The sequence below is a fragment of the Onychostruthus taczanowskii genome, unplaced genomic scaffold (assembly GCF_017590055.1).
Source record: "Onychostruthus taczanowskii isolate IOZ18803 unplaced genomic scaffold, ASM1759005v1 scaffold22, whole genome shotgun sequence".
Lineage (NCBI taxonomy): Eukaryota > Metazoa > Chordata > Aves > Passeriformes > Passeridae > Onychostruthus > Onychostruthus taczanowskii.
Window position 1 is genome coordinate 6,048,534 of NW_024499462.1, and position 26,535 is coordinate 6,075,068.

The 26,535-nt window shown below is 38.1% G+C and overlaps 1 protein-coding gene across 9 annotated transcripts in view; it reads left to right on the forward strand.

Annotated features, from left to right (window-relative positions):
* The window catches only part of LDB3 (LIM domain binding 3), a 115,642-nt gene that overhangs the window by 20,695 nt on the left and 68,412 nt on the right, over positions 1–26,535 (forward strand). For all 9 annotated transcript variants that reach the window (XM_041405068.1, XM_041405067.1, XM_041405069.1 and 6 more), the window contains exon 3: positions 17,164–17,315. In XM_041405068.1, coding sequence (XP_041261002.1) covers positions 17,164–17,315 — 152 coding nt within the window. The remainder of the gene's footprint in view (positions 1–17,163; positions 17,316–26,535) is intronic.

Here is a 26,535-nt window from a genome sequence, read left to right on the forward strand (position 1 = left end):
AGTATGAAAGTCTTGACTGAGTGAGATGCTATTGTTGGCAAGCCTTTGATGGACACTCCTGGAATTTCATTGCAGGAGCCATGATTCTGTTTTATCTGAAATCTCACTGGCTCTTGATGACAGACAAACTCCGTTTTTAGCATTGCACTGAAGGTCAGGCAAATGACTGCTTTCCAAATAGAGTAACTGAAGATACTGGAACAGATTTATTCCTGGTATAATTCCACTGGTTCTATGAAGTTACAGGGGAATATATTCGTCAAGAGAGCCTTCTGAGTTGAAGGATAATTCCACTATTCTCAATCACTTGTGTATAAAAAGAGCTTGGAAAACATACTATTTAACAGAATGTTAAAATCCATCTGTAAGAGAAATTCTACACTCCCTAAGATAAGGACAATATTTTTAGCTGGAATAAACGAATATAACTCCATTAAGGAGACTGACCACTGTAAGATGTAATTATTTTTTTTAAATATCTGGGAATCTAGCTCTGGCTTCTTTAATTACAAGTAAGGTTGAGGTTTTATGGCTCTGTAAATATTTTAGGACTAATCTAGGAAATGTATGCACTGCCTGGGCTGCTTTCCTAGTGGTAGTTGGGATGATTCCATTATTTTTTACAGATCTTTAATTTTAGTTGCAGTTTTGGCACTCAAATCCATCAACTGACTATCAAGCAGACTGGTTAGATATTTGACTTAATTTTTGCAAGTTGTCTGTGACCTTAATTCATACAGAAAGCAAAAATTGATTTTGTAGCTGGATCAAGAAAATTAAAACTAAATACTATACTATCATTGTATATTAGTAAAGGAATAATCAATGTCTTTGTAGAATGACATTGCAAAGGCCAAAAGTACAAGGTAATGTGAAAAAAATTTTGTGGGAAAAGCTTTGGCGAGATCACAACCACAGTGACATTTTCAATTGATTGTGGAAAGCAGAGGAGTAAACGTTGTCTCATGGCTGCAAGAAGTGTGTGAGTGTTGGCAGAGAGGATTAGCTATGGCTAATGAGGAGGAGCTTGCCAGCTCCTGCTTTGTGGGAGTGAATTGGTCACTCTAGGCTGGGGACAGAAAGTCATAGATCAGAGAGATCCTTTAGTAAAAGTTGTCACCTTCTGTGCCACATTGTCCCTGAAGGGCTAGAACTACATTGACTACCAACATCCTGTGACACTGGGAGTTGGTGCAAAAATTTCAAGATTTAAGTTTTTACAAAGAGGGCATGGTCAAAAATGGGAAAGAAATGTAAACCATGTTTTCTATTTTGTAAAACAAACTCAAGCATAATTTTAACAGTTCTTTGGTGGAAATGTATTCCTTAAAGCTCAAAGAGTATGTTTTAATAGTTTGGTCTTAATGTCCCCAGGAGATTACACTTCAGTGAGCTTTTCCTTAGAGGTGGCAAAATGTTTCTTTAATGACAGATATCCTGACAATCATGAAGTACAAAGAACTGTTGCCATGACAAGGCGGGATTTCTTTAAATTGAGTTAGCTTTGACTCTAATGCTGTACCTTGAAGGCTCCACTTCTCCAAACCATTCACAACATATGCTTTTATAAATCCATCAAACAACCCTGCACTCTTTCTATACCCTGTGTTTTAATGTCAAAGCAAATCTATGTTCTGCTTGTGGCACCTGCTGTGGCACATACTTCAGCTACTTCAGGGGAGTACTAAGCATACCACCATACTTAAAGTCCTGTCAACATAGCTGTGATAAAGACCCTTTGGAAAATGTATAGCTCCACCCTAAAATAACCATTTATCATAACTCATAAAGTAGAATTAATTGGCATTTAGTACATGTAATAATATGGATTAGTGTCCTTCATGAACAGGGCCATGTATAAAAGCACAGGCCACCTAGAGGGCTACTTTTTAACAAGGAAAAACAATTTATGTGACAAATAAACTCCACTTCTAAAAATACACTTAGCACAGTCAATATATTGGTAAGTGCTGATGTACTGAACATCAATCTGTATTACTAAATATTGAAAATATTATCATAGTTTCAGATACAAATTTATATTAAAAATAAACTTTTCCATTATCAATACCAACAGAGTTTAGATGGTGGGTTAACAAAATGGTATGTTGTAATATAACTGTCCACTATGGAAATATATGCACTATGCATTCTTAAATATTTGTCTATAGCTTATGCAAAAACATACAGATTCATCAGGTTTTTGGCATATTAACATATTGTGACTGTATTTGAGCATGTGCATTATCTACACATGGATGATGTTTCCCAGTTGATTGTTCTATTTATTACAGAAAGCTAGAAAGGGAGTGAAAGGTTTTAAGAGGAATAAAAGTTATTTTCTTAGTATTAATTCACGTTTACTTCAGAAGGTTCTGTAGTCATCCTTTCTTCCCAGTGGGATAAGTGTACAACTCTGAAATCCAGTCTCTCCTACATTCATTATATGTATATATTTTTTAAATGGATCTCTGTGCTCCACAGGTTTGTCATGACAAGAAGATGCTTAACTACAGACAAATGTAGACAGATCCTTTTGATCCTGTGGAGGATTTTTCTAACTAACATGTCACTAACATGGGCTGGTTGTCTGCATTCTGCCAACACAGGCAACTTCAAACTTTAATTTCTATGATTTAAGCTTATATGCCATTCAAAAGTTGCAGAGATAGCGTGCTTTGAGTGTCTACACTGGAGCAGAAGATGACTCTGGTACAAAAGTCATTACACATTGACTTTGCAAAATGGCAAGTTGTATGTGAATCTCTTTTGTGAAGTATTTGCTCTGGCCCTAGCCGTAGTCATTAGAGAGGGCTCCCAGATGTGAGGGTGAATTGGACTTAGAAGTTCTTACTTTGATAAGAAAAGCAGGGAGGTTGCTTTTTGGGACAGGAGCATCAGGCTGCCTGCCGTCCTTAATTTTACTTCCATACTCCTAAAACCAACATGAACATAAAACTATAGAGGGAATAAAAGAGCTTTTAGAACTTTATTGTAAATTCAAGTTATATTTTCTGAATGTGATTTAAAACAAAATCATTGATGTCATGCCCGAGGTGAAAATGAACACTCTGATTTACCACTGCCTGGCAGTTATGAAGGCATTTGTAGTGCAAAGCAATTAACAGAGGAACTGAAATACTTGCATTTGCACTGAAGAGAATAAATTTGTGCAAAGTAATGGGGAGCTGGGACTGTAATATTTTTGCTGTACTGAAGTTTTATTTCTAGTGTGTTGTCAGGACAGAAAAAGTTTTCTGGTTCCGCAAAACAAATGGGGTGGGGTCCCAGGAAGAATGTGCACAAAGGAGTTAATTTCCTGCATGAGGCTCCTTGACTCATTAACTTTCACAGCAGCTTTATTCACATCTTACTTGGGGATGGTACTTGTAATAATGCAGTTTCAAAAGCTGCTAATCTTAGAGCAGTTTTTTATCCTTCCTTCTTTAGAAGGATTTAATGACTTTAGATATTCACACTTACAGTTCTCAATTCTGGTTTTTGCTTTGTTTTGTTTTGTTGTTTTGGGGTTTTTTTTCCTGAGAGTTGCTTATCAATGTACTCACTGATAAAAGCACAAGGCTTTTTAATTACACACTGTTATACCATAAACAGCACAGAGCCTTCTTATCAATTTTTACATAAGATGGGCATGACTTTGTGTCATATCTGAGTTGCAGCCAACAAAAGCTTAGCTTGACAGCCTAGTGCTTTTTTTCCCTCTGGATGATTGCATTGCACATTCTTACAGGGTCATGAATGATAAAAAAGGATAAGGGGCCTTCAGAGAGACTTGACCAACACCTTATTGTCTGTGGAGCTTTTACCTCTGCACTGTCAATGCAAATCTCTTCACAGAGGCTGCAACAGATGCTAGAATTACTACCTAGACTGCAGAGCAAAGTAGCATAGAGCTTGAAATCCATATATTCATATCAGTTCTCTTTGTCTGTGGTATTCACAGAGAGCAGCAGATGAGATAATCTTAGATGTTTTGAAGTGGAGAATATCTTGTTCTTCTCTGACATATCAAGAAACTTGTAAAATAAGTTTTCTCTTATGTCTCAGATTCTCTTCTTTTTTTTCTGTTTATATTTTTATAAGGAACTCATTTGAATGCTTAGATTATTTGTTTATACCAGTCTCCTGTGTCATTTGCTTGAAATCTTGTTTGATGTTTTCTTTGTCACTGTGAAAGATACTGATTCTTCATTTTCCATACTTGTATTACCCTGAAGTACAGAGCCAGGGCAGGTCTGGGCCCCATTACACTCAGTACTCGAAGTGTGTGGAAGAGTATTTGATTACTCACTGTTTAAAACCAGAGAATTTCCTCCAACTCCTGGTGTGTCCCATGTCAAAGAGGACTACTAGGTGAATCTAAGCTTACTTGTATGTTTTCCCTGAGTAGTTGATGCATATAGCTTTGATATCAGCTACTGTCTATGCTTCATATTTTTCTCTGCAGCCTTGTGAGTCTCTCCTATTTGATCAAATTTTGCAGTTAAAATGCTGTTTCTAGTAGTGAATGTTCAGGCATGAACATCATAACATTCCTAATAAAATTACTTCAGTCTTAATGCAAGACAGAATAGTAGGAGTCTTTTTCTAGTTCTTACTTTGGATAGCTGTTGAAGAATAATGCCATTAAATAGTTCCTTTCTTGATATGGAATAGGAGGTAACTGTGTGAAATTGCTTTCACTTGAATGTGTGCTGGACTGGATATGACCCAGAAGATTGACTAGTATGATCTGGAATTAAGGAGGTCTTTTCTAAGGATTTTATGTGGGAGATAGGTGAAAAGTGTGAGCAGAAGGTAGAGGGTGAATTTCTCTCAATCCTGAAAACAATACAGAAATGCAGGGGGGCACGCCATTCAGAAGAAAATGCCTGTCACCAGCTGAGACAACCAGATGGACATAATATATGGTACTATTTAAAACAGGTCTACTAAAATTTTGGGAGCATCTTTGGATTTTATTAGGCAGTTTCATGTAAAATGCATGTGTTGCTCCTGTATCATTTACGTGTGCAATCTTATAATTTCTTCAAGAGCTGTATAATTCTATAAATAGAAGACCCATCCTAGGATAAAGAGAGATTATTAATATGGCTCCATTTGGCACTTTTGTCTGCCCCTGGAATCTTCCCAGCTGTCCAATAACCATCCAAGCATTCCTAATTTTCATTTATTTCCGCTTCCTGGTGTCTGAAGTAAAAGCCTCCTGTTTGTTAAATAGCTGCATATTCACTTTGAGAAATGTTTTCTGCTGCCACTGCAGTTGTTACAGCATTGATGTTGATCCCATCCAGCGCTGACAGTTTTTAAATATTTTCTCTGCAAACATGATTAATGAAACTAAGCAAAGTTACTGAACAAGATGTTGAAAGTGGAAGAAGGATTTAAGAAAAAAAGGAAACTGATAAAAACTGAAACTAGAGAGGGTGGCCAGGATCAAACTCTGACAACATAATAAAGCTTAAAAATGCCTACAAACTTTGTTTCCTTGTGGGTGTACAGCTCTGAAAAATATTGCTGCAAATGTAACTGCTTAGAACATAGAACTTTCATAATTCCATCAGTCATAATAGCAGCTGAATCTGAGATTTGCATGCTGGTATTATGGAATACATCAATCTGCTTTATAGTAATTTTTTTCTTTATGCGATCCAAAATGTCACTTTAATTTAGTCTTTCAGATGTTTGCTTGATGACAAAATACAGTGATGAAGCTCATTGTCCTGCAGTTTAGGTCCTCATTTGACATCAAAGTGGAGGGTTAACTTTTTTTTTTCTGTGTTCCTTTCATTCCTCATTTGTATCAGGCAAATAATGGTTCCACTAGCAGCAGGAGTCTCTATTAAAGTAACTGTCATATTTTCTCATGTATACAATTCATTGTTCAGCAGTTTGTTTGGTGCCAAATAAAGGGAAAAAGACAAGCTGGACACAGAAAGGCAGACTACCTTAGACCTTCTGAAATTCTTTCTTGGTCAAATGACAACTTTCTTGCTGCCTCTTCCAAACCAATTATTTTGACATGCTCCATTGCAGGAGTCAGTGTCTAATGTAGCCAAGGAAAATACTGTTAAGGCAAATTCTGAACTTGATTGCATTCCTTACATGGATTTAAATAGATGTCCTGTGAACATTTATTCCTTAACAAAATGCACAACCATATTATCATAATTAGCATGTTTACTCTGGAACAGGAGAGGAAAATTTCTAATTTGGACAAGCAGAGTTTAGAAACTCATTGTGACTAGGTATGGAGCCCATTACAGCCTCTGCTTGCAGCACAGAGAAAAATGTCTGCACTTATTAAAGATATTGAAGATAAAAGTACAACTTTAAAGTGGGAGTGAGGCACCCTGCAGGTTAATTCTGTTACTTCTGCGTAAGTTACACAGCCTAATGATCCTTAAGGAGCTATGGTCTGAACTGAGCATGAAGGCATATCTTAAACTAAGAATCAGAAGCATATTCTTCTCTCTGAAGCCTAGTTAAGTACCTCAAGCAGGCTAATGATGTTTTTCACACAATTTATGCCCCTAACTTTTGTTACCTAAGAATATTTATTAGATATGAATGTTTAACCCATTTTGGAATACTCACACTAAATTCCTAAAGCATTGATTGTGCTACCAAACTGCTAGAAATAACTTGATGTTTCCAAGTACAGGTAGTCACCTGAAAGAAATAGGAATGTACAGAGGAGTGAGAGTTGGGGGAACATATGTGGTCAGCATCGTTAAGGCCTTTCTGGAAGCACTCCATTTAAATATATGTGCTCTGGAAGAAAAACACTGCCCTGTCTTGTTGCTGCTTACACCAGTAAGTGGTGTATGCCAAATCTAGATGAGATAAAACAGGAAAGAAGCAGAATACCCAAAAACAAATTGGCAAAAATGTTGGTCCCCAAGTTAACAGGTAAAAGTGCCACTAACCAGCAGTATCAGAACCACAGGGAGATCTGCAGGATGGTTTTTGCAGGGCCTTTTGGTTTGGCAGAAAGTGTTCATTCACAGTTGATGGGTGCCCACTTTGCTCTCTGTAATTGAAATGATGGATGTTTTCAATTGAGTCTCTGGAATATAGCACAAAATAAAGTTGAAGAATGTATTATGATGGGATATGTCTTAACATTCCCAATGAGACTGAAAGCTTTCTAACCCTCACCTGTTAATCAGCAGGGTGAGCAGCACAGAAGGGGAAGGGCTGTCCATAACAGGATGCCAGCTGGAGAGGAAACTCTGATCAGGCTTCTCTTCCTGCCTTAATACCTTCTTTCAAGTGCTAGTTACGATCATAGGCTTTGCAAGTTGGAATCCCCTTCCACAGACACCTGTGCTGGGTAACTATATGAGGAATTCAAAACATGCCAGCACAAACAAGGCTGCAGAAAATACCAAGAAAGCCAATACCTTGTCCAAAGATAAGTAAGGTTCCATGCGCTCTGCTGAATTAAGAATTGTGAGATGACAGACTCCTGCCTTTCTCTAGAATGAAATATCCCCAATAACAGCTTTTCTTCTAGTTGTTGGAAATTTTTGAATCAAGTTTCAGTCTGAAACTTGGGCATAAACACAGAAGACATGGTGCAGTGGAGGTGAGTGGCATTTTTTTGGATCTTCCAATTCAAGATCACTTCAAATGAAGAGCCATTCACCATAGGCAAATATTTACTAGCTGAGGTCTTTAATTTCTTTAATAACCTTCTTCTAAATCTGCTTATGACTTCTGAAATTTATGGGATGTTCCTGTTAAAACCATATTTTAGTACATAAACATTTGGCTTATAAACAGTAATTGTGTTTAATGAAGACGCTTGGTAAATTTTCATAACATAATGTCTTTTTTTTGTGTGTGTAATGTTTTGTAAAAGATGTTTACTTCTAATTCTCCCTAGAAAGTGGTGCAGGCTGGGAAGGGGAGCTGATGAAGCAGTACTCTATAGAGAATGAAGACTCAGCCTAGGTTACTTTTGTGTATAGCACAGCCAGCTGATCTGACTTCGTTCTGACCAGAAATTAAACAAACATTATTAGTTGAACCAAAAATCAGTGTATCTTTCTCAATAAATGATACTTCTTCCATTGTAGTAATTTGACTTTTTTTTTTTTTTAATTTTGGGTCTTACATAGCTTTTAACTACAAACAGTGCAGACAGTATGTTACAACAATTCATTTCTATTATTTTATTTTGTCTGTAAACAGGAAGGCTTTATAAAGTTACATAATTTTTTATTGGAGAGTTATGGAAAATACTATGTGCAAAAAACCCACAGAAAATATTTTTCTGAGAACTTGTCAGCTTAATACTGCTCAGTGCACTGAAGCCATTGAAAAATGTGTGGGAAGATACTGCACTCATGCAAGGCAGGATTCTAAAGCTAATAGATGTAAAATTCACCTAGAGAGATGCTTTTACCTTCCAGAACCATCCATGTCACTGGTTTGTTCTTTATCAAATAAAATTGTCCATGTGTGTTCTTATATTATGCAAGCTCTCAGTGGGAAATCTTTGTAGGTTGCTGTACCCAATACTTTAATGAGTTAAAATGCCCAAAACCAGCATTGGCACCATCATACTATCAATCAATTTAAATCCTTGTCCTCAGCAGTAGCCACATTCCTCCTCAGGGATAGTTTCATTTTTGAAAATAAGGAAAATCAAGATCCTTCCTTTTTGAATGTTCAGTTTGTGTTAACATAACAGTCTTCAACATAACATGATTTCCCTTTTAGATTTGAGATTATATCAATATGTTCAGATTATTTCCTGTTAAACAAACATGGTTCCTGTGGTTTACCAAGGGAAGTGGTCTCTCTGTGTTCAACTCAACACTGCTAGGAAAACAAAGTTTAAGTAATTACATTTTAACAGGTACAACAAACCTCTTCAATCTCTACAATTTCCTAGCTTCCTGAAACATCCAAAAGTTTATGTACCTGTTAAATGTGTTAAAATTTTGTTTTACTTGCTACATCTTTAAATTTCCAGGGATCCTTCTGGGCTGCCTGGCGGGATGTCATGTTATGCACTAAATGTGAAACAGCCTATTACAGAAGAAATTGGCATTGCACTTTCTCAGGGGAACTTTGCTTCTATTCTGTTTTATTCACTTTGATCTTAAAAAGAATTCTTCACTCTCTGAAGTTTGAAGCCTGTGCTTTTGTTTATTCTCTCACAGAGCTTCGATGAATGCTCCAGGTACAAAACAGTTATTCCTGTGAATAAAGTGTTTAGGGAGGCATTGATGCTGTATGCTGACAGCTTAATGCTGGGGCCTCCACTTGGAACAGTTTCACATTGGGTACTATGGCCTCCTAAAGCCTTAGATGCGAAAGTAAAGGCATGATACCAAGTGCAGTTCCTGCAAATTTAGTTCTGATCCAGCACCTCTGCCACTGTGGGCATCTCCTACATCTCATTTTCCTTCATACAGCTGCCAGCTGGTGTGTGCTATGCTGTTCTACCCTCTGTAAGTGAAGCACAGAGCTCAGAACTAAATATTTCTGGTCTAGAGACAGGACTGCTGTTTGCTATGTCAAACTGGCAGCTCTTATTTTAGTGAACAGAGGAAGAACGACTCCCCTGGTATTCTGGTAGCCAGAAACAAAGAGAACTCAAACAAATGCATTCAAAGAACACTTAAATGTAAGCCTGCATCCATTTTCTAAGTACCCTAATTTACAAGCCTGCAGGAACAGAAGAGTCATTTACACATCAGTCATAACTGTGCCAGAACCTCAGGACTTGCTCAAAGCTATTTTAAGTTGCTTAATATCAGAAGTGGCTGAAGGCACTAACTGCCAAACTAAGCCTCTCAGTATAGTCTCAAATGCCCTTTTAGTCAGGCCTCATTGTTGCTGGACCAATCTAAAGCCCTTCAGAATTATAAAGCATCACAATCTTTGTTACATACAATGAGATACATTAAGCAGAATGAACTTGAAAAAAAGAAAATCTTACCATAGTGGCCAACAGCAAGACATAAACCCCTCAGTTTATTGTTAATGGTTGTAGGGGGAGACAGACAAATTGTGTTTCTGTGAGCAGGTTAAAAAGCTGCACAGAATGTAGAATTCAAGAAGCTGGAAAAAAAGCAGGCAATACTGATGACTGATATCTGTCTGCACAAAACACAGAAAAATATTCCACTTTACACAACTGCCTTAAAATGAATTCAAATTTGAAAAGGATAAGCAGGGAATGGGATGGAGAACCTATGAAGAAACTTGGCTGTTCTGATCCTGCAGGCACTTGGAAGCTGTGTGTATATTTGCTGCAGGGGGTTGTCCTGTGGAAGCTGACAGATCAGCTCACACATGGGGGCTAAGAATACTAAGAAACAGCACATCAGTTTTATTCCTGGTTTTGATTGACATTCAGGTTATTGAACTCCTTGATACCAAATGAGAACTCAGTCACTTGGTTCTCAAAACCTGTTGTAACAAAACAATCAAGTTCTTATTTTGTGACTCACCTCTTTGCTTCCATTTAATTCCTGTGAGACACACAGCACACACTACCTTGGCACAGTGTGTGATGCTAACTGAGAACAGACTGAATAGCTGTAACAGATACATTTGGATAAAGACTGGGAAAAGAGATATTACTATTAGTCATACCATACATGATATAAAGAGCTGTGTAGCCTAGTTACACCAACACTTCCTATTAAAAAACCACATCCATTCTTATACTATCATCTGTATAGTTGGTGTGACATAGAGCAGTCACGCTTCTAACAAGCTAATCTCCACAGTCCACAATATTGGGGGTTTTTTCTTTATTTTTTAACAAAGGATTCAAAATTTTTTCATCAGATGACATGGAGGTGGGGCCGGGAATGAAATGATCTTGCAAATAGGAACAGGTGTATTCACACTGCCTTTCAAAACATCCCCCAAAGCCTTGCCTAGGGCAATTCCCTAAGCATGCCTATATGCTTCTTTTTCATTTCACAGCTGAAAGTCTTTTACATTTGGCTTATTTTCATCACCTGAGTCTAGTTAGCTTGGTGGGAAGAGCTATCATCTGTCTGTCTTCTTCCTTGAAGAGACTATCTATTGTGCATGAAAGGCAGGCTTGTGAGTGATGTTAAGTGTAAAGGAAATTTTTGGTGTTAATCAAGGTGGCATCATTCCAGCCTGGCTTGGAACTCCTGAGAATGAGGTAAACTGGCTGGTTTGAGTGTCCCCAGCCCTTCTGCTGTTGGAGTACAGAGTTCAGCACAGGGTGTCCTAAGTTGCAAGTGCTTTACTGTTCATCCCACAAAATCTCTGTGCTGCTGTGGCATTGTGATTCCTGGTACCTGAGAGAGGTAGATTAGAGCTATTTTGGGTGTTCTCACATGTATTGTAATCTCCCTTCCTAGCTACAGATGAAGCAGAGCTGAGAGGCCACTTCAGATTGTCTTTGCAGCTTGCCAGTGCAGCTCTGTTTAGTGTAAATGGAATCTCTTCAAGGTGTCAGTGGCATGTTTTGCACTGACATGCCGTGAGTGTTCATTTAAGGCAGTTCTTGTTGTCTGATTAAAAACAAAAAGAAAAAGCTGAACCGAAGCAACAAAAGAAACACAACAGAAAGGAGAGCAAGGGAAAAAGAAAAAGCCACTTAAGCCCAATAGTGAACTGAAAACAATGAGACATGTCGTTCAGGCAAATGGTAGCTGAAAAATGGAAGTTTTCCTTGGGTTTGGTTAGTGATACATGCAAAGCCATTAGTTTCAGGTTTCCCACAGTGTTGTCTGTACATTTAAGTGGTCTTTCTCAGCTCTCCTATCTGACACAGAAAGGTATGAAAGCCATAGGGTGCTTGCTTTATGGTATAGGTTGTCTAGGCAGTTTCTTTCCTTGTTTTGTGCCTTCTGGCAATGTGTCAAATGAAATGGTGAATATCTTCCTGCCTGATGACTTATCCCAGTGGGTCTTACTCATTTTCTTTGCATTTTTTCTTGTCCAAAATTGCCTTCTGTTTTCTAAGAAAAAACATTTTTTTCCCATTGGAGCTCTTACACTTTCATTGTGGGGACAGGGATGGCAAGTGACTCATTTAGGAAAAAAATAATAAGAATTTCCTCAATAACTTTCTTATCATGGGAGAGAGGAAGAGCTATCTCTGGTCTAGAGGTAACTACTTTGATCAATGTGGGCATTCAGCAACTATTCTGCGGTGAGGTCTCAAAGCATGTCTCTCCTCTCACTAGGCCATGCTCCTGTGTTTAAAGAGAGGAAGTTTTGCAGGTACTTAGAGCCTTAGAGCTTAGAATGACTCTGAAAGTTTGTTGGAATCTTCTGTGCAAAAAACTACATAAATGTAATGGGGAGAGATTTAAATGCTCTTTTCTCCACAGAGGAAACATATTGTTCCTTAATCTCTGGCCAATCCTTTTCTTGGGATGTTCTTGAGACATTTTAGTCTCTGATTTTCTGATTAGGGAAAAGGACATTTTCTTTTATTTCTTCTATTCCAGAGGAGAGGGTATTCTCTGTGCTTTTGCACATTTCCAGTGCTAGTGAATATCTGATTCTCTGAAATGTTGTTCTTAAATGAGAAGAAGATAATTGTTCATTTTGGGGTAGAAGCCAGGATGGAGTCAGGCATAGCTCAAGTGCTGGAAAAAAGAGGCCCTGGCTAATGCTGCAGGCTGTATTAACAGCTTCTCATTTGTGTAGGCCTTCCTATGTATTTTTGTCTGCCTCGTAAATTAGGAGTTCCTTGAGGGTAGGAAAACTGTGTCCATCCACCTGTTTGTAAAGCATTCTCATTAGTATTTGAACACTCATCCACTCAAATGCTGCCTGATCCCTATCTCTTCCCTTTGGAGTGGAGTTGAGGGGGCTTGGCTGGCAGCATGTGCAGTTCTCAAGGTGGTGCAGCAGCTGCTCTTTGTGTGCTGCTTCCCAGAGCTCCTGCTAAGTAGTATTTACTGTGAACCCAGTGCAGAGGAGTTTTTTTAGGGCACAGCTGTTACTGTGGTACTGTATATTCACCCGGTGTACCCATCCGCTCACAACAGAGCGTAGTAAGAATTCTCTGTAGTGTATTGGGAGGAATATGTGACACTTCCAGCCTGCCAACTTGCTTTAAGCTGAGGATGTTGGAAGTCAGATATCTGTCTTGCAGGACTGAAAATTCACATCTCTGAAGCAGCACATATTCCTCTGCTTTTCTGAGAGCAGTGAGATGTTTGGTTTTTCAAGATAAAATCTATGCTTGGGCTTGAGGCACTAAAGAACTACTATTAAAATTAGGCCTGTTGGTGTTACTCTGGATTGGATTTTGTAAATTAATTGACAGAAATAGCTGCACCCTGAAACTCTGATAAATGTCTCGCTGTAGCATTAAATAAAAGCATTTACAGCACCTAGCAACTGAGAGCTATGTTGTAATCCAGAGCAAGGAGTTAAGACTATTACAAAGGTTTTCTGAAATCATTCTGTCTAGACCTTGCCCAGAGATTTGCTTTAGGAAAAAGAATTGGTGGTCAAATTGAAAAATGCATATTTATCCTTGACAATAGCATATTTTTCTAATTTTGTTACTTCTGTTAATAGAAGAGAAACGGAGATAAGAGCAAAGTAGAATTTGCTATGGAGACAGATCTGGGTTTCCAGTCTAATTCTAAGGTTTAATTAGCATTAGTCCTTCAAAAATATTTTCAAAAAATATTTTTAAATAGAAAATGTTTACCAAAGATTTTGGAAAGACATAGTGAGCTCTTTACTGCTTGTGATTTATATTTAGTAAATGTTTTAGTAGATCAGAGATGGATTTTCAAAGGAAAATACCAACAGATAAAAGATAAACTCTTTGCATTCCATTCCTTTCAGCTGGATCTTTAGAAATGGGAACAAGATAGTCTTGAATGTGCCTTGACACTTCAGATCTGTGTGCCCTGTGTCTCCATGTGCACACTGGTATTTTGTTCACAACAATTACTGACTGCTCTCGATGTCTGCTGGAAATGCATGCTGTGCCTTCGCTTGGAGCACTCACAGAGATGTCTCTCAGGTTCTAACTAAAATACATGTAATTTTGTACTTTGATTTTCACGTTTCATACAGATTATGCATCCAGTCATTAATAATGCCTTTATATAAAATTCTACAGGACCAAATAATCTAGTGTGCTTTTAGCCAGCGGGAAGACCTTGAGAAGAAGTAATTCTTTCCTGATATCTACTACTTGTCTGAATTGCAGATACAATAAATTAGATATTTTATACTTGTGAGTCTTGCTGTCTATGAAGTAAGGCTAAGCTGATTTTTAGAGGTAAAGTGACATCAGTGGAGTGCTGTCCCCTGAAATGGGAATTGAAAAAACAGGACTGTATGAAAGAAACCCCCACAAATACTGCTACCCTTATACTTAGTTAAAGAAGTTGAAGCCCTTTCATTTCCTTTTTTGGTAGCAATTGACTGAGCCACAGTTGAGATTGTTTCCTTCTCTTTCACAGTATGGTGCTCCTTGCCTCAGAAACAGTGTTGCAAAGTTAGAAAGTCATGTAAATCACAAATTCAGAGTTACTGAGGACTTTTTTGTTTGAGAAATTCTTGTGATGAATGTTTTTTAATTTAGGTCATATTTTCTAAAATATTAGGCAGAAAATATCTAGTTAGAAGAAGTGAAATTAGGTCACTCATTACAACCATCCCCTCCCTCTAAATGGACTCTCATTCTAGGAGGGTTGTACTTGCTGTGACATGATTTTAAGAGCATTTACCTGTGGGGCTACTAAAAGCAAAAGTCAGAGCAAGTGAGAGGGAAGCCAGTGTGTTAGAGCTGTGTTAAACTAGCCCCAGACCTAGAGTGTGTTATCCCGTCTCTGGAAGCTCTCTTTCTCTGGGTTTATTTTGTTTGAGGCATCACTGGGGAATGGAGGAAGAGATAGATGTGTTGAGTAAGAATACCCAAATTACAGCAGATGTTTGACTTTCAGGAATTGGGTTGATGTTCAAAAACCAGTGTTGTTGACAAGAAAAACATGTGTTGGGGGGAGTGTCCTAGAATTTGGAACCAGCATCACACAGTTAATATTCTGTGGCAAGAACTTGTATGTTTCATGAGGAGGTTAAAAGTGGTGTCTTAGAAAAGTGATGTGTGAAGATTATTTATTTTTAAAATGATAATTTGAAAAAGAAGTTTCCTACTTGATGAATTCAAGCCTTACTGACTCATTTGTCTGAGTTTGGCTTTAGTTTGCCCTTTCTTTACCTTTTATTCTTTTGCAGATTCTATTTCTCAACATATTTGTGGGACTAAGCAAGGAAGAATCTTTGAGTAACTATACAAGTATATGTGGGTGTACAAATGATCCATATTCTTTATGGGCTTCTGGATTCTGTGTACTTGGCACGCTGCAAGTCAATAAAATGCATAGAAGCTAATGTTTGTATAACAGGTTAGAAAAGCTATGCTTGTAACACAAATTTTTTGGGTTTTGTTTTGTTTTTTGGTTTTTTTTCTTGTGAGGGTGCATTAGATTGCAGGATAGAACCCTATCTTTGAAACTACTGAATATTTCCCCCATCCCTCAATTCCTTAACACCAGAAAAATACATTGGGGAATAGTACTGCCATTATCAGTCAGCTCTACTTGCATGAGAACATTGTATTTGTGGCTGTCTTTCACTCAGAAAACACAGAACTCTTTGCTTTGATTTCAAATGAAAAGGTATTAAAACTTGTCTCTTTCAGTCAAATCAGTTCTGGGAATTACTTACAGTGCCTAATTCCGAAGCAATCTTTACTTTCAAATAGTTTGAGTATCCAGGATGCTGTTTGTTCAAGCACTCTGATACTAGAGCTAGTGTTCTAATAAACTGACACTTCCCATTGTCAGACTGCACTGTCAACTGAACTTCTGGCCTCAATACTGAGCACCTTTAACAGCGTGTTAAGAAAGGGCTTTTTCCTTTTTTTGCTTATTCATCTTTGCCAGTAAAGCACATGAGCTAACAGTCTAGGGAATTATTTTGGAAGGAGTTTTTTTTCTTTAGTATATTTATAAGTGACTAGAAATTTGACTTCATGGTTTCAGACTGGCAGAATTCACAGGGGACTTTTGGCTCATAATCAAACACATCTTTATTTTATGTTCACTGTACTGAAGGAACAGCATTTTTGAATGCAGCCTTTGTTGTAGTACTTTAGATTATCCTTGGGATTTTTAGTGAGGAATGCAAGGAAGTGAATTTCTAAAAAAAAAAGACCTATAGCTTATATCCATGCTCTTTCTGTACTGGGTGCTGAAAGGAGAGGACAGCTCTGGTGCGTTCATTAAAATTTGTCTGGCTGACGGCATGTGAAGGCTTTTCTGGTTCAGTGCTGTACTGGTATTAACCATAGAGAACCTGAGAGGGCTGTGTAAAATTGAGATCAGGGTGCTGTCCATTCAGAGAAGATGCAGGTCACAAGCTGACTGGAGCCAACAAAATCTGTTGCCACAGTGAACAAACAGAACTTTTGTACTGATGTGTCAGTTGTTAGGTTTGTGGTTGCAGCACTGTGGTTTCTTATTTCTGAGAGTGCTGGTCTTTGGAGTGTGAGGTCCAACAGTTGGTGAGATGGGTATGTAGTAATTTGTGTTGGTAATGGAGCTGCAGTTGTATATGGGTAAGGTTAAGTAGAATAATTTCCTCTAAAGCCTGCTATTAAAGAAACAAAGTGTGCCCAAGGCCACTCACACACATTCATTTTCTATCTCCTCAATAAAATGAATTAATTTGGGGAAAATGGCTTTTAGGAGAAAAAATAGAATAAAATCATGCAGTGGATAGTGGTTCATTCATTTTCTGCTTTTGAGTAATATCTCTATATACTGCTGCTGTATAGAGATAATTATCCCCTTGAGATAGTGATAATAGGTGGTAAGGGAACCACTACATTGTGCTGAACTCTCAAAATGGAAGTAACAAGTAGATGGTGTCCTGGACCTTTGCAGAAGCGTGCGTTAACTTTGATTTGTTTAATTGCTGTAAGTTTTGATTTTTCACCCATATAATAACGGATACAACTATTGTTGTATCTATTTGTGTATTTTTTGCTGTATCTATTCTGTACTATAATTCTGGGCAAGTTCTTCAGCTGCTTTGGATATAGAATGACTCACCAGGATAAGACTTTTTCTTTTGTCTTTTTCCACACAGATCACCCCTGGCAGCAAGGCAGCACAGTCACAGATGAACCAGGGGGACCTTGTTGTGGCCATTGATGGAGTCAACACTGACAGCATGACCCACCTGGAGGCCCAGAACAAGATCAAATCAGCCAGCCACAACCTGAGCCTCACTCTGCAGAAGTATGTTGCAATAACTTTAATTTGTTGTGTTCCTAAGGACAATGAGTATGAAACTTGTCACTGAAGGTTGCAAGTGTTTTATCCCTGTCTGTTAGATTTATTTGAAGTGCTCATGGCACAGATATGAGATGAAAAGCCAAAATCTGCTCTGATTCTTGTAGAAGTCAGCACGGATTCCTACAGAAATGGAATGATTAGGTTGAGTGTATCTGTGTGGGATTTAGCCTATTGAATACAGGTGTAATCTCATATCCATTCAAGCTTCTGTTGAATGAATCCAACAGTGACGTTTCTTCTCATGTGGGCAACCCAGTTCAGTTTGGCTAATTTATGAACAACTGTTCTAGAGACAATAAACAGAAGTGTTACAAGTGTGTGGGAGGAACCTCGTGAGAATTTGGGCTAATGGTCTGGCACCTGTGCATTGGAAAGTGCTCTGTATCTGACTGAATAAGAAAGGTGTAGCCCAAGTGCAGGAAAGGGAGGCATGGAAAGGGCAGGTTTTATCATAGAGATGTGATAAAAGTTACCATTTTCTTGCCATTAAGAAAGCAGTTAATAGGTCTTTTAACTTCTGCTGGTTAATGTTGCTTCCAAGGAAACTTGTTCTCAAGTTAGATAACCTTGCACAGAGGATTTCTGTAATAAATGCATAAATATTTAAAGCTCCATAATTATAGAAAGAGATGTAGCTGCTAATTTTATTGCATTGTGAAAAAGAAAATTTTTGTACAGGACAGGCAAAGACAAGTACAGAAAGCAGACTGTAATGTGGAAGTACAATTTCTGAGAATATACCAAAGAATCTCATATATGAATGTGCAGTAGAGATAATCAGTATCATGAACATACTAATAGCTAAAGAATATGGAGTTTAGATGAAGTTTCCAAGACAGGACAGGATACTATAAAGTAAAATATGTGGCTGTTTTTCCCCCGTGGCTATAAGTTTCTGTTTGAGTGGTCCAGATAGAAAATCACTATCTTGATGCATGTAGTTGAATTCTCATCCTATCACCCATTCCAACTTCTTTTTTCTTCACTTGGAGTTATAGTGTTATGACAAATGTATTTATGATGTTGCAAGTGTTACCATTTTCTTGCCATTAAGAAAGCAGTTAATAGGTCTTTTAACTTCTGCTGGTTAATGTTGCTTCCAAGGAAACTTGTTCTCAAGTTAGATAACCTTGCACAGAGGATTTCTGTAATAAATGCATAAATATTTAAAGCTCCATAATTATAGAAAGAGATGTAGCTGCTAATTTTATTGCATTGTGAAAAAGAAAATTTTTGTACAGGACAGGCAAAGACAAGTACAGAAAGCAGACTGTAATGTGGAAGTACAATTTCTGAGAATATACCAAAGAATCTCATATATGAATGTGCAGTAGAGATAATCAGTATCATGAACATACTAATAGCTAAAGAATATGGAGTTTAGATGAAGTTTCCAAGACAGGACAGGATACTATAAAGTAAAATATGTGGCTGTTTTTCCCCCGTGGCTATAAGTTTCTGTTTGAGTGGTCCAGATAGAAAATCACTATCTTGATGCATGTAGTTGAATTCTCATCCTATCACCCATTCCAACTTCTGTTTTCTTCACTTGGAGTTATAGTGTTATGACAAATGTATTTATGATGGTTTTTTTGCAAAGATTTAGATTGCTCTGAATGTTTTTTATTTAAAAGTTAGGTGAAATCCTTTCTGATTGTTAGAATGTCTGTCTGATTTTCTGTTGAACGTTTGTGTTTTAACTTGAGAGAAAACATTATTTTGCTTTGGGTTGTTCCACATTTGGTATTAATTTCCCTGAATATTGAACCCAAAAAATTCTCCAGTGTCTGCCTCTGTGGCCTGGCCGTAGAGGTTTAAATGGTTTAAAAGTACAAAGCAAAAGCTCTTCTTATTCACAGAAGGATTTCCAAATTCATGACTAACAAATCCAGATTATCCTAATACATATCACAGAGACAAGTTACTTAAAACAGTAATTTTGATCAAGTGTTGCCAGGGATATTTCATTTGAGTAATCATTGTGCTTTTTTATTTGCTGACCTCTAAATTGCAACATCACCAATTCTAGTGGCCACACGATTTAAAAAAAGAAAAAAAAAAAAAAAGAAAAGAAAACTAGTGGAAATACCTTTATTAATTGCTTTCATCTCTGTTTATTTTTTCTTCTATTTTTTTAAGGCTTTCCCTGTCTCTTGGTTTCAAAACAATAATATATAATTCAGATACTCAAGTTATATGGATAAAGAACAACCAAAGAAAGCAGTAATGGAGTGTTCCAGAGACTGAAATATGCTTGCATAGATAATAGATGTAGATATTCTGAAAATAAGGAAAATGGCATAAAGTAAAATTAAATAATAGTAAATAGATGATAAAATAGCTTTTTTATCAAATTAAAATTTTCTCAGATGATGTTTTTGCTCTGAACTTATACAATTAATGGACTCTTCAGCTACTTTATGATGCGAGCTATTAATTCACCTTGGGGACCCATTCAGCCTCATTGGGAAAACCCAATGAAAAGACTGAAAAGTAATTTTTTAAATAATTTTTTTATTAGATGACATGAGGCTGTTCAAAAAAGTTGTGCTCAGAGGCATTAAGCTGGCTTTGCTTTGCACAATTCAAAATTTATAGACACTAAATCCTAGCAGCAAGTGATATTGACCAACTGAGGTACACATAGAACCCTACTAAGGATACAATGTCTTGAACAAAAGGCATCTCCACTATATTCAGGAAGTTATATTAATCTTGCCTTATTTTTTTTTTCCTTGACACAAATGGGTTCATTTACCCAAGGACAAAAAGATTGTTAGCTTAGTCACCTGCCAAAAATGTACAATGTAATATCCTTTTTTCAGCAAAGAATTTTACAGATATTGGATTGGTGAAAAGAGTAACACGAAAAGAAGGTAGCAGTGACAAGGGATAGTAACTTTCAACCAAATAAGAGCAAGACAGAAGAGAGGCAAAATCTCCTGGGATGTGGTTACGAGGAAAATGACTGTGCTAAGAGATCACTTTGACTTTTTTTAGACATGGCTTGCAGCAATGAAACTGGAGCAGTGTTCTACTACTGTGGAAAAACAGCCCTAGTTGCCATAAAGAGCACAGAGATGGAAGTGCTCACTTATCCTATTTGTATAAAAGTTTGGAAATGCTGAAAATCCTTTCCAATGGAAAAGGCACATATGTGCATTAGGAGATTGACTGTTGCGATAGGAAAACTTAAGCTCTAAATTGTGGTGATGTTGGACGTGTATGTGAAGTAGTCACATGGCTCTACAGAATATGTTTCAAGGTCATAGAGAGCCTTACCAGGCAATCTGTGGCTTGGTTTTGCTATTGCAGCACTGGAAGTAGAATTGATCTTGCTTGTTTTATCTGTAAGTCCATGGAAGAAGCAGTGGAATGTGAAATCTTGATGAAAATCCTCTGAGGTAGAAAGCTTTTTTTTTTCCCTAATGGTTCTTGGCTCTCAAGAGCAATGGCCTTTCCCTTTATTCGTCGTGGCCGTGAAGGTTTCATGAGCATTGTTTATAACCTGACAGTTAAGACAGTGTTTGCTGCTACCCACTTTTATTACAACACTTCGTTCCCTGTGGACTTTTTTCAGGGTGGGGAATTGCTTGTTGTTTTAATTTGGCTGTCAAAAAAAGCTGTACATGGTGTCAGCACTTGTGCAGGGTGTCCAACTGCAAGGCATTGATCATTGAAAAAAAGGAAGTGTTAAGAGCCTCCATTCATACTTGCCTGCCTAAACTGTGATTTCCTTTATGAACTTAGTTTTAATTCAAGTAGCACCTGCACTGTTCAAGGCACACTAACCTTCCACGAATGTTCAGTGCTGGCCTGAGTGGAGCTCTCCATGTTTCAGCCATGGCTTCAGGAATTTGTGCATGCCAAGTGTTTTCTGACAACTCCCTTCCCTAAACTCCCTCTTTAATTTGTTCTTATCACCTCAACCATGCTATGTTTTCACATAAACCTACCAAATTAGACTGGAAGTCTCACCAGCTATGCCAGAGGTTTGGTCAGGCAGCCAGAACTTGTTAGTGGCTTGAGCTGCATTGTCTGGCTGCCGATTTCTCTAGAGCCTGCAGTGTGCCTCCCTTTGCTGCTTCTGGGAAGCGAAAAGATGCAGACAGGCAAGTGTCGGGAAGTTGAGGTATTTGGGCCATGCCTGGAGAAAGGGACCTGTCATCCAGTGACGTGGCAATGTCTGGCACCCTCCAGACTAGCACTGCTTCGTTAAGTTTAGAAGACAAAGTACATCTAGGATGTGGATTCATTATTTTTGCTGAAGAAAGGAGCAGGAGTGAGAGGAGAAGGAAAGAAGTATCTTTGGCACTGTGCATTATTACTCAGCAGAACTCCCATGAGACACTCAGGCAAACCAGGCTGATATTCTAAAGTGTTACATACCTCTGTAGATGCAGCTTATTCCTTAGAAACCTGCATTGCTCTAGGTGTACTGAGGGGGGATTGGTGCTGGTTCTGCTGGACTGTGCTGTGGAAGGGTATGATCACACTCTATAATGGCCTGGCTTGGGGTGGAAAAAAGACATTGCCTTGCTTTTAGTCTTTTTGTGACCTCCTGGAGTTCAGATCTCAGTCATTTTTCAGTATCAGTTTCTAATCAGTTACTTGAGCTACACAGCTGCCCTCAGGCATTTTAATTCTAGGCCAGTCAAAGTTCATCTTTAATTGTCTGTCTGTCCCACACATATTAGGCCATAAACATTGGATCATGCGGTATTCAGTTCACAGTAAAAAAACAAAATGCATGCAAAGTCTATTTTTATTTCATACAAATGGGTTTCTTTCTTAAAAAGAGAGTAGCATTATTTGTCAACATGTTTCACTGGAGCACCCACAACATAACTCAAGTAATCTGATCAGCCTCCTTGGAAAGGATTCACCAAATGTACTGGCTTAGTTTTGGAAAGTGCTGTAACATGAGTGTGCCTCATTCTGCTGGCACAAACATTCCTGTGTCACTCTAAGGCTCCGCTTTGGCGTCACTCTGTGCTGCTGGAGAGGAGCAGGGGAGGTGGAGACTTCTGTGCCGGGTGCACATTGACAAAACTCCCCCCTCCCAGGGCATGCCAGTGATGCTACCCTTTGCTTTCAGACAGTCACAATTGGCTGTCTTTTGCTGGAAAATCATGAGCTAAATAATTCTTTTCTCTAGTGAAAGGGAAAATGTCAGAGGCAAGGCTGTGAAGACTGATGGTAAATATTTAATAGCTTTCCTTTTTTGTGCAGCACCAAAAGATGGCTGATCCTGCAGTATTTATTTCAGGCCTACGATAAATAAAGCATTTGGTGACAGCAAACTGCAAGCAAGGGGAACTCAATGGTTGTTGTAAACTGCTTTCTTTTGTCTGAGGCAGGGTGTAGTAACCAATTCTCTGCATGTTTTAGGTCTGCTGATGGGCACACTTAAATCAGAACCAGAATAGGGCTGTATTTATGCTCAGAAGAATTAAAATATGGTATCTGTTCCAGTTCAGGGTAAATTAGAACTACATATACAATATTGATGAAAGCTTGGTCTGAACTAGTTGAACTATTTCAAAGTATTAAGCAGATTAGTAGAAAAAAGAACACTAATGGTTGATATGACATGCCATGCTAGTTAGCTTATTTTGCTTAAACCTGTGACTGTAGAACTTCTAAGTCATCTGCCACCAATAGCCAAGGGTTTTTTCCTTCCTTCTGGTGGTTCTGTATGCTTGAAGCATTAAAAAAGACACATCGAACTACTGGGTTAAGGAAGCTACACTGTATTACTGAGACAGTTGGTCCTCCCTCACTCTCTGTGAAATAGAGGTGTGCCCAGTTGTCTCTGTATGCAGGTATGAGAGGGCAGTAGGATTTGTTTACAGACATCAGGCTATCATTTGGACAGAACTGTGAGCTACTCTCTCTGAGTAGTAACATTTAGTGCTGGTGAAATTAATGAGCAGCCATTTGCATGGAAAATGAAATAAAGTATCAATGTCAGTCACTGGAATAAACATAAATATATTCCTTACATGAGCAGTTTAATTTAGTGGATTGCTATTTACACTCACTGCATAAAGTGTCCTTGTTAGTTTTAGAAAAGAGTCTGGAAACTGTGGATATATGCCAAGGCTTTAAAGGGCAGTGAAGTTTTCATTGCAGCAAGGTTCTGCTTAGGGATTAGAGCTGTTCTCAGAGTGCACATAACTTTTTTCCCCCCTCCTATACTCACCTTAGAGGTGAGTTTAAAATTCATTGTTTTATGTGAGAAATATTTTCTGGATTCCCTGAAGATAATCTCCATGTGAATTCTTTCACATATTATCTTTCACTCACCATGGAAAGGTCAAGATGGGTACCATGGGCCCATCTCACCCAAGTCAGTGGGCTGACACAGCTTAGTAAATAAACATGGCAGTTGTATTCTTTCAGACAAACAGTTCCTGTCTGCAAGGAGGAAGTAGACACGTTAGCCAAAATGTTACAATAGACAGCAAGGTCACAGTCTGTTCAGGCTGGGACCTTTTACTGTTAATGCTGATTCGCTTAAGCACAGTCATGGAAAAATGTAAATTACACACTTAAAACTAATTGGAATGGATGAAAAAGTATTTTTCAGATGTGAAATAAGGAATTTTTTTAATCAGGTAAAACACTGAGGCTTTACTAGATAAGTCTCGTAAATGTTCTTTGTGCCTATGAGTTTTTTGGTTTCCTTTGGATCCCTTTCACTGTGGTGTTTCTTGCCCATCAACCCCTATAAAAGCTGTCTGCCCTAATTCTTTTTTTCTCCAACAAACTCTTAATTATTGGCAACCCATTTTTTCTTGCAGTGATAACAAAGGTCTGTTTAGCCTGGCTGCTGGGCAGTGTTGGGGTTGGGCAGTTCTTGGTGTCTGTGCTGTCCCTGGCTGGTGGCTGCTGGAGCACACTGATGCTGAGCACTGGGTACATTTTTTGTGATGATCTTAAATGAGCAAGTCTTTTTATTATTTGTATGTTTACCTTCAGTAGATTGTTTTTAGCATCTCAGTAATTTTAAATAATCAATCTAATTGTTAAATCATTAATAATAAATAGCTATGCCAAACTTTAGGTTGCAAGTGAGCTGCTGTATCTGAAGTTTCTATGCTATTAAGCCTTGATCCCTCTGATAAGCCTGACTGCATTTCAGCCTCTTGTTTTTGATTCTGAACTGACATTGTCTATAACTAGGCAATGCAAATTCTGCAATTAACCAATTTATGTGAGAGTAGTGGCTTCCTATTTATAATCCATACTGATTTTGGTATTTCTGAATATTTCAAAAGTATTGTGGGTTTGTCTGCACATAAATTTGATATAAATGAATGTATTTCTTTAACAGTATTAATGGCAATATACATCTACATGCAAATTCAATCCATGACAGCATAAACAAGTTTTGTAATGAAATTAAATTTCCTTGGTTGGAAATCCACATTTTTTTATGGCTTACCCAGATTTTCAATAGTGATATGTAGTGGAAATTTTTGGAAATGGTTTAAAAACTGTGCAAAGACAGGAAGAAGGAGACAGAGAAGTAACCTGCCTGAGTAAAAGTGTCCACACTCCTTGGAGGTTAAAGGTGTCCACACTCCTTGGAGCTTGCTGTGTGTATTGGGTGAGTGCCAGGCATGTGCTCAGCATTCATACATGGTACTCTGTGGGTAACTCACCCCCAGGGCAGAGCTGCAGGGATACTGGATAGCCTCCTGTTTGCCCATACAAGCTGCTGGGATGGAGGAATTTTAGGGTCAGTACCGAGTCAATTAAGAGCAGATGGAGGCATTAGCAGCGAGTGGCTCCATTTAGGAGGGAACAAGCTGGAGGGCAGAATGTGGGGCAGTTCAGGAAAGGAGGGATTTTCCACAGCAGGGGAGGAGTTAGGAGGATACAACAGGGACTGTGCAGATGCCAGAGAAGTAGAAGGGGTCAAAGAGAGATCAGGAGAGCCTTGGAAAAATCTCATCTTTTCACATACTGGCTTCAGTTTGTTTTCTTTCCTCCCTTTTACAGAAATCTCCAAGGCTTCTTCCTTTTCACTTTCCCTTTCTATCCCTTAATGTTTTTGGTTGCCTCTGACTCAGATTCCTTCTAAGGGAAAATAGGTGTTACATACTTCCAAACAGCTTTTTTATTGGATAGCTTCTCCCTTTTGGACTGATGCCCTCTATGCCTAACAAGCTTTTGTCCTTACGCCACTGTGGGTGTGAACATTAGGTCAGGAAACTATAACTGCCCAACTTGCAATGTGAGTGCAGCATAATGCAGGGAAAGGATTAATGAATCAGTCATCCAACCAAATGCTAATATTTTAATTTGCCCTTGATATATAGGGAGCAAAAGTGCTGGTGGAACTATTTTTCAATTTTATTGAAGGCACTGATGATACCCTGAGAGAGGGAAAGTAAGTCTGATCCTAGGCCCAGAGTGATCGCAGTTGTCTTTGAAGTACTGTGAAATGTTCAGGGATTTGTCTTTGTGATTCTCATTGCAGTCACTAAGAGTGACCATGAGAAGTCTCTAAGAGTGCTTGTTGATGTCCCAGGCAGAGCATAGGGAATTACACCACGGTATCATGGGGCTCAAGGTCTTGTGTGCAAGACTTAGAAACAAGCAGCAGTTTCTGCTTGGCTGCTTAATTCACTGGTTAGCTGAAAATTTAACTGGCACATTAATATCTTAGCACTTATTAAATGGACACCTAAAATTGATAACCATGAGTAATACTTTATCTTTTTGCATCTCTCCCTGACATTCCCATCATCATTTCCAGCAAATTTTCAGGAATATTAATGCATTAAAACATATATATATATATATATATATATATATATCTGATACTTTTTATCTTACTGTGATTTAACAGAAACCCTATTCTACATGTTTTGTTTTGCATCCTGCTCTGTGCTTACCTGCTCCATTCCAGAATACCTCCATTTCAGTTAGGTCATAGCTAAACTACTTAAATTTCTAACTCTAATCTGTTTTATTACCTTTCCATGCACTTGATGATTTTCCATTTTCTAGTAGTTGAAATACTAGGATACAATTATTAAGATATTCAAGAAGTGGTAAATAAGTGCTCATGTGTCATAAAATGACAAATGAAAAACATACTGTAAAAGAGAAGTGTTGATTTTAGTTGTCCTGGGAATTAGTAAAGATA